This window comes from Triturus cristatus, chromosome 5_2, assembly GCF_964204655.1.
Source record: "Triturus cristatus chromosome 5_2, aTriCri1.1, whole genome shotgun sequence".
NCBI classification, from domain to species: Eukaryota; Metazoa; Chordata; class Amphibia; order Caudata; family Salamandridae; genus Triturus; species Triturus cristatus.
Window position 1 is genome coordinate 902,655,690 of NC_140588.1, and position 18,066 is coordinate 902,673,755.

Genomic DNA, 18,066 nt, shown 5'->3' on the forward strand with positions numbered 1-18,066 from the left:
GTAAGTTTTTGCCATGCAATGAAGTGAACGCTGCTGAATCCAATTCCGGGTGCAATGAACACATCAGTGTCACCTTGGTTTCCTGGCACTGTTCCACTGCATTGGACATTCTCGAGACCTAAAATGGCGGTCACGGTCACCGTAGTAACTTTTCTGTGTCAATACCCGGCGAGGCACTCTCTTCTAGACCAGCCCCCTTCCTTCTTGGCCAATCAGATCTCGAGGACGCCGGACTACGTCGTTACCGCCCGGCTGAAAGCTTCGCTACTGTATAAGAATCGGCCATTTCGCCAGTTTTCTTCTCAGCCGTTGGACCTGTAGACCCCGAACCATCCGGGGTAGAATAAAGTGTTCTGTGTAACTCCGTAATAATCACCGATCCTCACCATGGCAGACGCCGCTATTTCTTTTGCCAAGGACTTTCTGGCCGGCGGAGTGGCCGCAGCCATCTCCAAAACCGCCGTGGCACCTATCGAGAGGGTCAAGCTGTTGCTGCAGGTAAGACGGGGTACCGGATTAGTCTTGGTGGTTATTGCTGCGAAGGTTTCTTGATTGTGAAGTTATAAATGTTGAGTGGGATTTACTAAATAAAGGGGTGGACTGTGTTAGCTGAGATTTGTAGACTGTCGTGAAGGGCCCTTACTGCAGGTGAAGATGCTAAATCTAGTTTTAACCAGCGCCTTGTAATTTGTACGTAGCAACAGCCTTTGTGCATGATTGCAGCAACTGTGCTGGTGTAGACAACGAGGTCACAGTGTATTGTGCATCCGCTAGATGTAAAGTTTAGTTCAGGCTTTCGACTGGCCCATATTTCTTGAAGCGGGGTATGAAACAGTCGCGGTGTGCAGAGGAGTTCTCTAGAGTCATAGACTAGGTTACAGCTGTGTTACGTGTTGGATAAGGGTTACTTGCATAGTCTTTCCAATAGATACTCGCTCTTCCTATTTAAGGTCGTTGATGCTATCTTCTGTTACCTTCTCTGTGGGTCTTCTACCTGGACAAATGTTAGTTTTCTCGTTAACCGGTTGGTTGACAGTTCCTACCTACACACCGAAACCTCCTTGCTCTCGTCCAAGGTCATTAGAATTGGTGCAGGAAGTGCGATCTCCGCCTGTCCCGTGCGCACTGCCCAGAATGCCTGGCCACTAAGAGGCCTGCTGTTTTATCTCCACCCTAGGAATTGCTGCCTCTTTTGGTCCTGGGCCCTGTGTAGAGGGCTCAAGGACATCGCATCCTCCTTTGTTCAGTAGGCCCCGGGCCTATCTCTGCGCAACTTCCGCTTCCTCCGGCACACATAATGGCCACGACAGTCTAGGAAACCAGCGCCCATAATGTGCGGATCTGAGCCGGGTCTCCCGCAGTTAAACATTTCTAAATATTTCCGTAATCCTTTAACGGAATCGCCTCTCTTTATCTCGGCTGTAAATCACATGTCGTGGTCCACGAATGCCGTTTGAGTGTGCCGGAAACAGGAACCGCGCATTAATCCTTTAGCATCGCCAACTAATGCAAGTTATTATAAATAGTGTGGTGTATATACATTTTCTTGGCAACACCGGCCTTGCCTTTTTTTTTGTTTTGTTTCTACAAGCGTAATGTCGTACTGTGTTGCGATCACCAGTTTAAGTGCGATGTCGCTCCATTTTTCACCTGTCTTGTAGGCTCGACGTCACGCTAGACATTTTGTCCCAGTTGCATCTTTTGGTCCATAAACCCTTTCCATTCCGGTTATTTTTTCTGGACTTCACCGCTAAAAGTGAAGACCCGAAAATCCCAGATTGTCGAAGTGCTTTTCTCTACAAAGCAACTAGCCGTTAAAAATTGACTGATACTGTTAGTGATTGAATCTCTCTGGTCGTGATAAGCGCTCTTAATCCCTGTACTTTTCTCACTATAGGTCCAACATGCCAGTAAGCAGATCACCGCAGACAAGCAATACAAGGGAATCATGGACTGTGTGACCCGTATCCCCAAGGAGCAGGGTTTCATCTCTTTCTGGCGCGGTAACCTGGCCAACGTCATCAGGTACTTCCCAACCCAGGCTCTCAACTTCGCATTCAAGGACAAGTACAAGCAGATCTTCCTGGGCAACGTGGACAAGAGAACCCAGTTCTGGCGTTATTTCGCTGGTAACTTGGCATCCGGTGGCGCTGCTGGGGCCACTTCTCTGTGCTTCGTCTATCCTCTGGACTTTGCCCGTACCCGTCTGGCTGCCGATGTGGGGAAAGCCGGAGCAGACCGAGAGTTCAAGGGTCTGGGCGACTGTCTCGTTAAGATCTTCAGGTCGGATGGCCTCAAGGGGCTTTACCAGGGGTTCAACGTGTCTGTGCAGGGTATCATCATCTACAGAGCGGCCTACTTCGGCATCTACGACACGGCTAAAGGTACGTGCATGAGGGTGCAGTTGCATGTATCAGCAGCCACCGCTGATGTGCCATCCTATCAGACTGGGTCAGTGGTGGTTAGTTGGTTTGGCATGCATCCTGACCAGCTCTTTTTCTGCATTAATCTCCTACGTGTTAGCACAAAGGCTTGTCGCTAAAGACTTGATGGTCTCGTGGATGACACGGGGGCTGTAAGTAGCAAAAGGCCATCATAAGTCGAATGATGTTTGCTGTCCAAGAAATTTTGCTGACTTGTCCGGTCAGGAGTGCCAATATTTAAAACATTGTTCTATTGCTTTTTAGGAATGTTGCCCGATCCCAAGAATACTCACATCTTTGTTAGTTGGATGATTGCCCAGTCGGTGACGGCAGTGGCAGGATTTACTTCCTATCCATTCGACACGGTCCGACGTCGTATGATGATGCAGTCCGGCAGAAAAGCAGGTAAGCTTTTCCTTTACGGCCTCATTACTTATTGTACACTCCTCTATATCAAAGACTGGTGACCTTCCTAGGGGCAGCACATTCCGTAATCTAATCTGGTTCTCTGGGAGTCAATCACTTGAAAGTCTAGTCCGGCTTTATTGAAGCGGTTTGGGAGTTTAAAGGTTTCAGAAGGTCGCGGTCCTGGTGGCAGGGGGCGCCGAGTCCACCTCGGGAGTACAGCGTTGATTAGCCTTCAAAAAAATTGACATGCATTTTTTTCCGTTATCCATGCAAAGTGCTTCAAATGACCTTGCTCTAACTAATCCTATTGACTGCTGGTGATTTACCAATTCCCCTTATTGACCCATCGTTGTAACTTTTCTTTTAGCGGATATCATGTACTCTGGAACCATCGACTGCTGGAAAAAGATTGCCCGTGAAGAAGGTTCCAAGGCTTTCTTCAAGGGTGCCTGGTCTAATGTTCTCCGAGGAATGGGTGGTGCTTTTGTGCTTGTCATTTACGACGAGTTAAAGAAAGTCATCTAAAACTCCAGCTGGCCTAGTCTGGCTTGGCATGCTGTAAAATGTAACATACCGAGAAATTCATGGACTCTACGTGCATACCGCCTTTTATTTATGAAATCCAACTGGTACACTACTGGTTGAAAATGGGGCACCAACCTTTATCTGACCAACTCCACGAAATCATTCCCTTACGGTGGGACTCAATTATATATTTTTTATTTGTCTCCCTCGTTTTTAATATTCTGGGTTTGGAGGAATAAAAAATATTGAATTTACTATGCGTGTTCGTATTTAGTGCCTCGATTAACTTTATCCCTGGTAACATCTCTGTATGTGTATGCTTTTTATTTACAGTCCAAATGTTTTGCTTTTTTTCCAGCTTTAGCTGAAAAGCTCACTTTTCGCATGGCACTATTTGTCACCCTGTGTAAGTCTAAACACGATCAACATTTGCTGCCAGTGCTTTCTTTTTCTGGCAGTGACGGCTAAACAACTGCGACTTAACTGACAGGCATCGCATACTTTGCGTCTGGGAGTTCACAGCAACTGTTCTGTAATCTAGTGACTGATTTGCTTGGTGTGTAATACGCTTTGCGATTCTCTTACCCTGACACTTATTAAGGTGGGTAGGATAGTAGCTCGCGCCTGCTTTGACCAGCCCTAAGTTTACACCCGAACAAGGTCTGCGCCAGTTAATGCCTTGGTTTGTTTTGTCGTCCCTTCAGGTTAGTTGGCTTTTTGCGCTTGTAACTGATTGTATATCCTATGATGTATATCCTATGTGGCTGTAGGTTTGCCATGGTGAAGGCTGTTTTCATCGCACCTAGTGAGACCTGTCGATAATGTTTTAATTTTTTGCTTTAACAGTGCTGTCTATTTTAATCACCATTCATTCACATTTTTGGGGAGGGGTTGCTTGATTGACTTTAGCAGGTCTGTAAACTAGACTAACTTGTCTTATACCAAGTTACTGCATGTAGCTTCACCATGTTTACCCATACATTCGATGGAATGCTCAACTTCTTTCGTGGATATTTCCCACGAGCTGATTCTTTGGCTGCTGCTCGGTGATGTCAACCACTGTTTACATTTGATAGTTGTGATGCACTTTGGAGTAAACGCACCACCTTAAAAAGGTTCCAGGACTTTGAGGTGCATAGTGCATGCTGGTAGTCACCGACTGGTACAGCCTCGCATGCAAGCGTTAGTTGCACGCTTGAGCATATATCTGGTCATCAAGCGTGGGAAGAATAATTTCCTGGTCCAAATGGAAGGTGAAAATAACGTTGGTAATAAACCAGGACATAGTTTAACTTCCTACCTAAATGTTTTACAAAATTGGTGTTAAAGATAAAAGGATCCAATAGCCAGGGCAACTTGGAGAAACTTAAAGGAAAGATGCGGTCAATAGGCTAAATCTGAAATAGAACACATTGGGAACAAGCGGAAGATCCCATGGTGAAAACTAGATTGAATAGGTCAATTATTAACACTTTAGTAGCTTTTTAATAGACTCCGATTTTTCTCATTATGCTGTAATTGTTGCCCGTTGAGGGGCAGATTCATCAAATTTGTACGCATAGCAGCAAGAAAAGCGGAGGGCGGGTATGTGCCATATGTAATATTTTATATGGTGCATTTGTGCTCTGTCTTCACTGGTGTGCATAGTGCTGCCAAACACATGCACTCCTACACCATGGTTGTAGCTATGATTTGCTTTTGTGGAGGGCCACAAAAAACAGCCTCAGCAGAGCTTACCCTCTTTCAAAGTATGCTGCATTCTGCAGCACACAAGGTGAACTAAAGGTATTTCTCGTCATTGCATCTAAGGGCTCGAAAAATCCACTTGACCGCTCGCATATGTGAGCTAAATTTAACGAGGGCTAGCTGTTTTTAGGTCCTACTCGCCCTTTCTGGCGAGTAGGAAGACAAACTAACTTTTGTCCTCTCTCTGAAAACGGAGCAAATGTGACCAGGTAACCAGATTTAAAGGCATTTTTATTGCTCACAAAGTTAATGAACAATAAAGATGCCTTTAAATCTTGTTATCTCGTCACATTTGCTCCGCTTTCAGAGTCGGAGGTCAAGGAGATTTTTCAAGGTACTAGGCCTGCAGGACTAGTACAATTTTTTGGGGATTTTTCAAGCCCTGCATCTATGGTGGGCATGTATGGATTCTTACGCATTTCCAGGTCTATCGGTGTTGGTAAACCTGGTAATGTCAAATGCCTGGGTGGATGTGTGGGAACACCGATGTTCCACTTATGGCATGCCTCTCTGCTGCAAGATTAAGCAAAGAAGCTGTTTGTTGCCGTGCAATATTCTAGATTTATCAAGCCATGCAAGATGTGCTTGTGGCTTGATAAATCTCACTCGGTTATACCGCCACCCTGCGAGGCTCCAGAGTGACACAAAACCTTTGTTCATATTGGTCTGAATCCCAAGGGTAGAGACTTGGATTACATCCATCCATTCATGCACCATAATGAGGTCAGGTAAGACTAAGGATCCAACGGAGGGGAACTCCACCACTGTCTAAATGATGCCCGGTGTCTGGTATAAGATGTAGCACTCCTCCTGAATGCTTAAATAGGCTACTTATTCAGAAAACTACTTCTGAACTAACCCTTTCACTTTCCAAGCCACCAACTTGAGTTTTCTTAGTTTGTCAGATTGCAGAAGAGGGAAGGCAAGAGGTGACATCTTAATCGAAAGAAGCCATGCCTTATCTCTATTACAAGAGTGGGGCCTCACTGGAACTACTAATGCCACATTCACGCTTGCCTTAATCTGAGGAATTTCGAGATCCGAGGGAGAGGGTTGGGAAATTAAGTTGAAGCAAGCATCTAGAAAAAAAAGGGGCACCCAATTCGGATATATAGGAGCGAAAACAATAGGAGACTTTATGCAGTGAATCAACGAGCCGAAATATGTTTTTCCCAATGTCAGTGCTCCCAATTTGCAGATAGGCTCTCCCCATTGTGAAATTGTTATTTTATTCTTCAGGGATTACAAAGGGGGAGTCTGGTGGTAAGTCTTATGCTTACGATACAGATATGTGCTTGTCCCGGATGTCTTGTATGATATAAATGCCAATAAAGTTGCGTAAAAGAAAATCGGCAACACACATTGTTTTGAAGTAGGAATGCTCCTCCGATTGATACTGTATTCCAACTCCCCTGGATAAGGACCGCTGATAGGGATATAACGTATTGACCATGTCCCATTCGAAGATGCGATCTGAAGCTTTGGACGGTCAGTGAGATCTTGCTGCTACCACCCCCTTTTCTCCCAAATCTAAACTGGTGACTAGTTCTTAAATCTGCATGGAGCTAATCAATGCCCTTCATCCCCTTGTGCTAGCATCAATTGTTCTAATTGGCTATTAATGTGGCAAGGAAACACCCCCTCAATGTTTGTAGTTCCCATCTATTATTTGAGCTCCTGTGTCCTGTACAGTAGTCTGGTCTGTAAGTCCCAAGATGCTGGAGACATGTGGCTCAAAGATTGTAGCAGGCTGGTCTCCCTATGCCTGCATCAGAAATGCTAAACAAAATGGAGCATTCAAAGCTGCGCTGCCTGGAATAATCCCTACTGTGTACAGAAGAACTCGTGAGCAGTACTATTGCCCATATCAATGGTCTGCTGCACATTGATCGTACATTCCAAACATTGAATACACGAGGCAACATGTACATTTTGCATTAACAGTTTATCGTAAGTCTTCAATGTTGATGCAGAATTTAAAATAAATTTCCAAATGGGCACAGCCAGTGTGTAGCACCGAAAACAAGGCTTCTTCAGGGCTGAAAATACAAAAAACACATGTGAAAATGTGTACAGATTAATATGTGCAAGCTAATAGTTTGAAAACAAGTCAGCTGTGTGTTCACATCAATCTATCATATTAGAAAAAACCAAATCCTATTCTCAAATCAAAAAGGCAAATCTGTGAGCACAATTTCTTCAATCCATTGGAAGAGTTGGAGAATTACAAAACTTTCTTGCCATGCTTGACAAACTGGCAGCTCACACCTGTATTTTTGCCTATTCATGAGCTCTGCAGACACCAGTAAGTGCAAAAACAGAGGAGCGTGAAAAGTAGATCGGTATTGAACCGCATGTGCACCTAAGTCTAGGAAAGTGATCCATAAAGTTGGAGAAGAAAACTAGACCGGTTTCCATGCAATGTGCGCTCGGAAAAAATGAAGGGCCCGATTCACAAAAGTAATCTGAGACAATCCTAACTTTGGGTGTTCACAAAAGCATTTAGGAGTAGTAAAGTTAGGAACCTTAACTTTACTACTCCTAAATGCCCTTTGTGAATACCCAGAGTCGTAAAGTTATGATTTTTTCTCGATTTCTTTTGAGGATCTGGCCTATGAGTCCTCATTTCTGCAGTTGGGTTCAAGTCCCTGAGCTGTAGGTGAGTAGATTTTTCAGAACTACTTTGATAATGAACCAATCTGGCTCTGATAAAGGTCTGCTCCTGAAATAAGTTTGACTTCTGCAGGTTGATGAGAGAGCCGCGCCTGCTGTACAGTTGTGCTTTGGACAGGTCTGTCAAGCCGGGGAGACAAGACAATAGGCCAGATATGGGCGAATGGAAATTTCCTCCTGGTGCTTAATGTCAGAAATGCTAAGCCCATAGTGAATAAAAGTGCTGCATGCCCACAGAAAACGGAAGGAAGTTAATGGTGTGTAGGATGAATGGATATGTATAAATGTCTTTCAGTTCGATTTTTGACAAAACCCACCTGAGAAACTAGAGGGGTGACCTGCTGTAGAGGTACCATACAGAAATGTATGGTTTTTATCCAGACATTTGCGCCACTCAGGTAGCGCACCGGCCTGCATTCTCCAGCGCCCCAATCATGGCCTGGATTTGCGAGGCCAGAGAACAGGACATAGAAACTTAATTAGAAAGAGAACCGCTGTGCAGGAAGGTAATAAAACTCATCCAAACCTGCCACTGCATGAGGTATTACAGAAGGTGCATCACTGCCTTATCTCCCTCAGCTATGCGCGCTTCCCAGTTACCCGAAAGAGGAGCTTAGAACTGCACTGCTCTTCCTGCACCGCTGTAGCCACCTTCGAGCGTGCTGCTCATGTCAGTGAGGCTGCCTTTCTCTGTCTTAGACGTAAACATTAACACGTCTTTGGAACCCTGATTGGGCAAGCAGGTTCGGGTGCCTAGTGAATTTATCGCTGGAACCACGTTGAGAAGTTGTCATGCTGCACAGGTCTTGCGTTATTTTTCTTTTTAGTTCTCGCCAAGGCAGCACTTGCTGTCTCTGCGAGACATGCTTTATTGAGCACCTTTTTTTTTTTTTTATGCTGGAGCACTCGAGGCCAGTGCTTGTAGTTTATATAACTCTGTTGTAAACAGGCCTCTAAATTTTGCTCTTCTCTTGTCACGTTAGCTGTGCATTTAAAGACCGAGGTCTGTATTGGCTGCAGCTGCCTCCTCATCCCTCCTGCTTTTTAACCCCTTCTGTGCCACGCCCTTTCCCCCTCCTGTGCCGGGCGTTACATTAGTGGGTGGGGTTCATGACGAGAGTCTCGTCATGGGCACAGCACGACCGTGCTCCATGACGAGTATCTCGTCATGGGCACTGAAGAGGTTAAACGTACGGCCTGGCGTCATGGTCCCTGCCATCCTATGGCTGCTTCGGTCTCGGAGCTCAACAAGCATTTACAATGCAGTAGATCTCACATATGCGAGAGTTTGAGGTATTTGCATTGTAAATGCCAATGCTTTTTATTTGCAGTTTTGAAAAACTGCAAACTGCGCGAACAAGAAGACAGGCTGACAGTAACTGAGCCTCTTTTATTGCCAGTCTCTTTCAATCTAAGCCTGCCGCAGGAAGGTCAATAACTGATGTCTAAGTCTTATACCCTTCATTTCTCCCATACAGCTCATCTCTTGATTGACCTTTGAGTTGTGTTGCTTCTTACCATCTCAAATCCTACTGCGGAGTGTTCCGTTGTCACTTTCTACATACCTGCCTTGAGCTACTCCAAACTGATTTTTATTAACACTATATGCCTTCAGCACTTACCAAACCTTGCTTTAGGTGCCTCCCTCTGTCTTGGTTAACTGCTGCCTGCAACATAACCCACTTTTCCATCTGTCAGTTGCCCATTCGTCATCTGGCATGGCTAGTGCTGTTTACCTGACTACCCAGTGTAAACGTGGCAAGTGATGGGGAACGTTGTGGGGACACTGATGCAAGTGATGACGTTGCAAAATAGCCTTGCAAACATACTTTAAGACCCTGTCTTCACTGTGTAGGACATTGAAGTATTAGAACAGCAAAAAGGGACCAACATCTTATCAGGGTCACAAGCAGCCTAACAGGCAGGGTGAGTCATTATCACGTGGGTTCACCTGGAGACCTTCCTAGGTCACAGTCACTAAAGCTAATTTCAAGGTCGACTATGAAGAGTGTGTACAACGTCAAACCATATGTCATTTTGCTGAACAATAGTCTGAACTCTACAAGTTAGCTGCCTACTATCGTTTTCATAGTCCAATGGTAGCAGAGGGCCCACAACTCTGCAATCTGGCCAAAGTTCTAAGTGGCCCCTTGGTTTTTTTATGCTATGCTCAATTTAACCAATTGAATGTTCAGTGAAGTGTTCTTTGTAGTCAAGGTTACAATGACAGCTGGTCTGCATGACTGGATTCCTAGTGGATGGCCTTTCCTTCAGTAAAGCAGGACAGATTCAGGCAGAGTGGATTACTGATTCACTTTGACTCCTGCAAAGTCTACAAAGGTTTCCTTCGCTCTTTCTCACCCACTTATGGATTTTTTCCAATTTTAAGAAGGCCCCAAACCTCTGTGCCATAAAATATTCTTTTATATTGAGAAGTTGCTTGCTAAGCAGGCCTGGGGTTTTCGCTCACCACAGGACTCTATATATATTTTTAGGTCTCCTAGCGTTGCAGCGCATGCGCTGCTCACTCGGCAAGACCTATAGTGTGAGATTTCAGAAGGGGACTTGAAACCCCACCCATCATTTTTATCGGGCGGTGTCACCGTTTATGCTTAACGCTGGCTGCCTATTGAAAACCATGCTTTTGGGTCACTGCTCTTTCTCCCTTTTATACGAGCCATCAGGACTGGGTTGTCTGCTTCACGACTGTCGTGAAGCACTTTCTTATCTTTAGGTGGGGGCATCTGTTTCTAATTAGCATGGCCTTCGCGCTAAGGCCATGCTAATTAGAAACAGATGCCCCCCCCCCCAAAAGATAGTCTGCAGGCACAACCCTGCATACTGAGGCCCCTGGGGAGGGGCGGGGGTGGGGGGGGGGGTGGTGAGCTCTGAGCCACAGGTCCGCTCCAGCCCAGTGATCAGTGCAGACTCCCCTCATGTTGTTTATGCCTATCCTTTGCCTCCTTCTGTCCTAACCTGCTGTGCTTTTCTTCTCCACTGTTCTCTTTTCTGTTACCCTCCCACTTTCCTATTTACCTCAAGCTGCCCTTTAGGTGTTCTGCTCCCTCTAGTTCTTCTTTTCTCTTTGCTTCTCTTCCGTTTGTGTTCCTCGGCCCTGTGTTCTCTCTCCCCCCTCTGCCTGTCTCCGTGCTTGCATTGCTCTGCTTTGTCCTTTTTTTTCTTCTCTCCGTCACTCGCTATCCTTCTGTTTTCCTCTCCTCTCCACTCTTTTCTTCTCTTTTCTCTTCGGCCCCTGCCTCTTCTCTTCTGTCTTTCATCACGTTTGTTTTGTGGCCTCCTTCTGCTCTCTTCCTCACAACGTCCTTCTCTAGTCCACTGCTTGCTCTTTTCTTTGTATTTATCGATCCTGCTCTTCAACTCTATCTCTTTTCTGTCTCGTTCTGTTCTTCTGCTGTCTCGTTAATTCACCGCCCTCCTGTTCTCGACCTCTCTTGCTTTCTCTCTACTTCCCTTCACCCTTCTCCCACGCCCCCCCCTCCATCCTTTGTTACCCTCCTCCTCTTTACTCTGGTTTTTGCTCTGCCTTTTTACTGTTCCCAGTGAATGCAGACGCCCTTCGTGTTTTGCTTTCTTATATGCCTCTCCTCAGATTCAATACTCTGTTCACACCTCGCCCCCTCTCTTTACCCCCTCGTATTATCCTTCACCCTGTGTCCCCCCCCACCCTACGGTTCATTCCTGCTCCTTTTCAATCCCTCCTCCCCTCTGCCCAACCTCTCCAGTTCACCCCTCACATTCGCCCCTCTGGACACCTCCTGCGTGCCCATCCATTCCACGTGCACCATCCTCTTTGACCCTTCTCAGCTCCTCTAACTCCCCCCCCCCCCCCCTTCTGCTCCCTCCCCCCTCCTGACTAGCACTGCAATGGTTAAATTCCTTTCTGAGCTGGCAAACAGATCCCGGGCAGAGCAGTCAGATGTGTGGGGTAGGGGTGGCAGAGCTATTCTCATTGGCACGGAGGGGGCTGAGGGACTGGGGGGGGCGCACAGAAACTTCATTATTTGCCTTCTCCAGAAGCTGCAGAGGGCACGAGGCCCAGCGTGGGTGCCCCCGCAGCAGCACCGTGCACCCAGGGCGGGTGCACTTGGACGGGGGGGGGGGGGTAGAGGTGAGGCTGCCTAGGGCGGGTCACCTCTAAAGGACAGACCCTCCATCGGACCCACCCTTAGTGTGGAAGGCTGAACCTTTCCAAGATGGGGCACTGGTCTGTGTCCACTCTACTTATTGTTGGCCCCCTTCCAAGCCTTGGCCTCAGTGCTGCCCCACCCTGCCTGGTGCTCCTCCCTGAGGCTGGCTCCTTCACAGGATCTCTCCCCATATGCATCTGCACCTTGCTTGAGGCCTGTCCCTTCCCAAGTTGGCCTCCCATGTGCACCTCCATGCCGAGGCTGGCTCTCCCAGGCCGACTTCACACGTGCACCCCTACCCTGTCTGAGGCTGGCCCGCAGGGTTCCTGTGTGCCCCTTCCTGAGGCTGACCCCTCCCAGGCTGGGCCCCATGAGCATCCCTACCCTCGCTGAGGCTGGCTCCTCCCATGCCGGGCCCCTGTAAGCACCTTTACCCTCCCTGAGGCTGGTTCATTCCCAAGCCGCCCCCATGTGGAGGTGTGCACCCCTGCCCTGCCTGAGAATGGTCCCTTCCCAGGGCGGGCCCCCAAGGGCACCCTCGCCTGCCTGAGAGGCGTGGGCCTCTGTGCTGTATTCCACCACCATCAAACTGACAAATAGGGCACTGCCAATGCTGGTACCTGTACGAGGGGTTGGTGGGGGCTGCACCTGCGTTATCAGGTCCTTATTCTGGGGCAAGAGGTCAGACGTGTGTGTTTGTGTCTGTAGGCCCTTTTTTCACCCATATCTGCCCTACCAACCTTTTTATCAGTACCCAAGAGCGCAACCCCCCCCCTTTTTTTAGACAGAGGTGGGAACAGGGGGCGGGGGTTCTGAGGAGGATGGCGGACGCCAATGCAACAAAATCAAGAACAGGGATTTTTCAGGACACGACACGGTATACAGGCGGTAGAGCCAATAAACATGGATGATAACTATATTGATGGCCACTATGCCGATTTACAATATGTCCAAACATTCTTTAACAGATATGGAAACAAAATTACTTCAAAAAGGTTTATCCATTGTTCCAACGGTATTGCAGGATCCAGTGGATACTAAAACTGAGGTTTTACAATTTTTAAGGAAAGTTAGACTTAAGGTTTTCTTTTCTGAACATAATGACATCAATGAGATCAATATTAGTGGTCTAAAGAAAAACTCTTTTTGTCCCCAACGAATGGCCATGCCAGAGGAAGTACTGATCTTTGAGGACCAATTCCTACGTGAAATAGATCAACTCAACACTAAACAAATTGCATTTAAATCAAATTTTTCCAAACAGGAACAGTTGGCATTAAAGGAGCTCTCCCGCAATCCCCTTACAGTTATTAAACCTGCCGATAAGGGAGGAGGGATTGTTTTATGGGATAATGAAAAATATGACGCAGAAATTATGCGGCAACTGAGTAATAGGGATCACTATCGGCCCATTACAGAGAACCCCACAGCTAGACTGAAAGCACAGATATTACATCTTCCTACTGATGCGATGGAATCAGGATACCTCTGTAAGAAAGAATATGAATATTTGAATTTTACTGAGCAGAAGGTACCTAATGTATATGTACTTCCTAAAATACATAAAAATGCAACCCAACCACCGGGGCGACCTATTATTGCATCATGTGGATCTATTTTGGAACCACTCGCTAAATACATTGATGTATTTTTGAAACCTTTTGTACCGCTAACAAAAGCGTACATTAGAGATACTATGGATCTTATTTCTAAGAGGGAGCTCTCGATATTCGGAGCCCAGCAGCTGCTGGTTTCCTTTGACATCGAGAGTCTATATACTAACATACCTCAGGATGAAGCCTTGTTGGTTATGAAGTTGGTATTTGACCAGAGACCAAGACCTCATTATGTACCTACTGATTTTTTACTCTCCCTAGCTCAGATCTGTTTGAAAAATAATTTTTTTTACTTTCGAAACAGATTTGTTTTTACAGATCAAAGGAGTAGGGATGGGCTGTTGTTTCGCGCCTGAAATAGCGAATCTGGTCATGGACCAGTTTGAAGTGAGATACATCTTCCATGAAGCGTCCCCCTTCAGGGAGCAGATCCTTGGGTGGGTACGCTTCATCGATGATGTATTCATAATTTGGAATGGGTCACAGGAATTATTAGAACAGTTCCATTTTTGGCTTAATGCTCGGACGCCAGATTTAAAATTTACCATGGTATCTAGTAATAAACGTATCAATTTCTTAGATGTGTGGATTGTGGACAAGGAAGCAAATTGGGGGTGGATTTGTATACCAAGCCCACCGACCGGAATATACTACTGGAATATACATCTGGGCATCCGCGTAACCTCGGGGACAATTTACCATACGGGCAGTTCTTGAGAGTACGGCGTAATTGTACTGACAAAATGACTATTTTAGGAACGCCAAGATTCTCCAAAAAAAACTGACTACCAGGGGATATCCGAGAAAATTGGTCAGGGGAGCCTTAAAAAGGGCATGGTAACCCCCAGAGAAACGCTACTCACTCCCAAAATCAAACCAGAATCAGAACAATTGGTTTACGTATTGACCTTTAACCCCAAGGCGAATAAGATCAAGCAAATAAGATTGAGAAATCTCAGGCTATTAGAACATTTGAATATCCCCAAGCCCTTGTTCGCTTTCAGCAGAGGAAAGAATCTGAGAAATTATCTAGTCAAATCCATTCGCCCGTCCACTGCTCCTGTGGATTTGCGAGGTATGATGGGGCTACCGGCACTGACCGGGCACTACAAGTGCAATGGGTGTGTCGTGTGTCCGCAAACCAAAGACTCTAAATCTGTGGAAATAAATAAAGTTCTACACCAACAGTCAAGTTTTTCGAACTGCAACATTAAAAATGTAGTGTACTCGATCACGTGCCCGTGTGCAAAAACATACAGTGGGCAACCAACTCAAGCCATTAAGATGCGGATTCTACAGCACAAATCCCGCATACGCTGTGGGACCGTAGGGGCTCCTATGGTCCAACATTTCATTAAAATGAATCATGGCGAAAATGAGCTTTATTGGACAGTATTAGCAGTTGTGAAAGCGCCCAATAAAATTACATTACAAAATAACTTGAATCGCCTAGAGGCGTGTATGATAGAACGGTATCACACATCCACACAGGGATTGAACGATCGTGATGAAATCTGGGCCTTGATCTAAACATGACAGTTTTCTGACATTTTTGAGTATTGTTCTTTAAATGGAACTTTGAATTATGTATCTTGTGCCTTATATGTACCTGTATACATGGCTAGTATAACATTGACGTTTCTCTACTATTGTTGTTTGTATTATATAAATAGGGAATGTAATTTAGGATATTTTGTGCATATAGTTGGATGGATTGTTGGTTGAGGTGCTCGGTCGCCCATGCGTTTGCCCCATGGTGGATGGGATATTGGTGGCTGCATTGTCCCTGGAGAGGAATTTATGACATTTGTTTCCCTCCCCCCTTGTAATAAATATAGGTGCACATACGATAAAAATTCAGTATATCTAGTTCTTTTCCTTTTCTGTATAATTAATTACTGGTCCTTTGTTGTTTTTTTTCAATATTTGAGATGTACATAGTCTTTTGTACACTCTATTGGATTGTGGTAAATAAAAATTCCTTTACCGGGACTTTATTTGATACAGGAACATAGTAAAATAGCTCAGTAAAATGAGAGGCAGAATCCGTGGTATTAGAGTTTCGGAATGGGCTTTATTCCAATAAACGATTATAATCGGATGCCTCAAGTTCCATCACCACGGGGGTTCAGGAAGGGAAGTACATACTTTATTGACAAGAAGTAACTTTTATAGTCCATACATTATAATGAAGTGAATACAGTAGGCGTAACAATTGATAAAGAAATTGACGTGTGGTCCGCGTAACCGAAAATGGGTGTAATAATGAGTAAAAAGGAACATGATTGGTTATGACGTAATACATAGGTGGATCTATAAGATAATACTTGGCATGGATGCGCGCGCAGCAGTATGACGTGTAATTGACGTGTAACTAGGGGGTGACGGGGATTTGACATTTAGCTCTACATGTGGAGACAAGAAGTCTGGGGGGTCAAGTCAACCTAATCCCAAATCATATCTAACATCCTATGTTTAAAGAACTATGTTATCCATAAAAGAAGGACTCTCGGACAGAATCTATTCTATACTGACTGTGCGTGCGTGTACAAGCGTCTAAGTGTCTACACTGAATGCGAGGGGGTAGGAATATTCCATGGTAACAGGGCTATGAATTACTTGCATGAGGACAGAGAAGATGGGCCTTTTTGCTTGGTAACTGGAGGAATGTTTACTTAAACTACTAGGCAGGAATGCATCGGCTGAGGGGGAAGCAGATAATTCGAAGGTGAAATACAGTTCTTGGCAGAGAATAGGCTGATGTCAGGCTTCGTGAGCCGCGCAGAGAATGAGACAAAGTTCATGGTCACAGATGCAGGCTCGGACTGGAGCTTTCAGAGGCAGAAGGCAAGAGGAGTTTTGATGACAGAATCAGGGCCTACTTGCCTGGACTGTAAAGTGGCATAAGTGAACCATATAAAGCCGGTGGCCTTTCATATTTAAGAATGGAATATCCGGCCTATTCATGGCGGATCTGGCAGAGGACATGTTGACGGTGGGCATACATGTATTTGCGTCTTCATAACTGGAACTGGAGGGAACATACATGTACTTGTGACATGCACATAGAACCGTTGGGGTCCAAGATAGGGGACATAACTGACCAGAAAAATCCACATTCCCTCCTTGTCCCCTCCTTGCCCTTCAAGAGATATCAATCTTCATCAATCCATTGATCTGTTCATATAGCATCATTTGTTCTTCTTTCTTCTTCCGGAATCTTGAATGAAAATCTTGATGTGGAATACATGATGTGGCACACAGACCACAAATCGCTGGTCCACATTGCAGACATAGACAGCAACTGAATAGTATGAGAAGGCCAATACCTAGGAAGGATAGAACTCTCCATCCCCAGGCTGATACCGCATTCCAAAACCAACTGGACCAAGTCCAAGTGCCTGGGTTCTGGTGTATCTGGCTTACAATCTTATGAAGGCGAGTGATGGCTTTATATACAGATGGCGAATTTTCTGGTATGAATACGCAACAGCTTGATCCGATGACCCTACAAGCTCCGCCCCTATCAGCCAGGATGACGTCAAGGACAAGACGATTTTGAAGCACAACAATCCGCATAGCAGACTGCTCTTCCGTTAAATTGCCTAAGGCGGAAATAGTCTCATTCACTACTGCTTCAAGGGTTCTAGTTAATCTACGTATCAGCTTACTATTAGTAACAGTACCTATATAGGGAAAGATGCCTTTATTAAAATCTACATACTTATCCCATGCCGTCTCAGTGTAATCGACAATGGGGAGATCTCTCCGTTCTCTGTTGTGTACTAAATGAATATTTCTGTAATAATCAGGAGGAGCTAGGAAAACAGGTGGCAAAAGGAATGCTATGTAGCAGGTACCATCCCAATCTAGAGGTAGACGCATATATGCAGTCTGACCACATATAAAGTAGGAGTGGCGAGAAGCTCTGAATGAAGATTTTCCTTGATCACTGAATTCTACTATAGTAGTGCATTTACTATGGCCCATATGTATGGAACCAACCTTTCTTACACACAATTCACCTTTTGCTGGGAATACTGACATGGTGGGTAAGACTAGCTCAACTTCGGATACGACATTTAGAATCATGAGATTAGGTGTAAAATTACCTAATCCATACACTTCATTTTCTAGATCAGTTCCTGTTCTTTTGGGGCGACCCTCCTTGTCAGGGTAGCAGACTTTGAGTAAAACTAGGTTCAGGTTTCCCCATATCCAATGATCTTGGTAAACTGCTGTGTCTGAGTCTATGGAATTGATTAAACTGAACCATGCTCCACAGGAGCCATTATGTGTGAATGGATGTGGAAAGAAAGGCAGGACTCCTTCATAATTCTGATAGGGAGGGAGTCGGCCACACACCCAACAATTGGTGGCATTACTAGTCTGATGGGAATGATGTAACATACTAATGAAAGTGTTATTGCGCAGCGCAAGTCTATAGGACAATTCATGCGGGGGTAAGTCACTAAAAGAATGTTCTGCAATAACATTGTGAACATTTCTGGCAATAGGGTAATATAT

General features: G+C 45.4%; 1 protein-coding gene and 1 long non-coding RNA gene across 3 annotated transcripts in view; one reads left to right on the top strand and one right to left on the bottom strand.

Moving 5' to 3' along the window:
• The first annotated feature begins 283 nt into the window (after positions 1–283).
• On the top strand, positions 284–3,610 carry SLC25A5 (solute carrier family 25 member 5). The gene is made up of 4 exons (XM_085608054.1): positions 284–498; positions 1,898–2,384; positions 2,688–2,828; positions 3,199–3,610. The coding sequence occupies exons 1-4, from the start codon at positions 388–390 to the stop codon at positions 3,354–3,356; spliced, it is 897 nt and encodes a 298-aa protein (XP_085464180.1). The 5' UTR covers positions 284–387; the 3' UTR covers positions 3,357–3,610.
• Positions 3,611–5,056: 1,446 nt separating this feature from the next.
• The window catches only part of LOC146829390 (uncharacterized), a 147,887-nt gene continuing 134,877 nt past the window's right edge, over positions 5,057–18,066 (bottom strand). For both annotated transcript variants that reach the window (XR_014962235.1, XR_014962236.1), the window contains exon 3: positions 5,057–7,141. This is a non-coding gene — a long non-coding RNA (uncharacterized LOC146829390). The remainder of the gene's footprint in view (positions 7,142–18,066) is intronic.

What these genes read in the sequence shown, in the direction of transcription:
- SLC25A5 (XM_085608054.1), top strand. Translation starts at nt 388, where the DNA reads ATGGCAGACGCCGCTATTTCTTTTGCCAAGGACTTTCTGGCCGGCGGA. An exon ending in GGGTCAAGCTGTTGCTGCAG is followed by an intron (nt 499 to 1,897) that starts GTAAGACGGGGT and finishes TTCTCACTATAG; the next exon opens with GTCCAACATGCCAGTAAGCA. An exon ending in CATCTACGACACGGCTAAAG is followed by an intron (nt 2,385 to 2,687) that starts GTACGTGCATGA and finishes ATTGCTTTTTAG; the next exon opens with GAATGTTGCCCGATCCCAAG.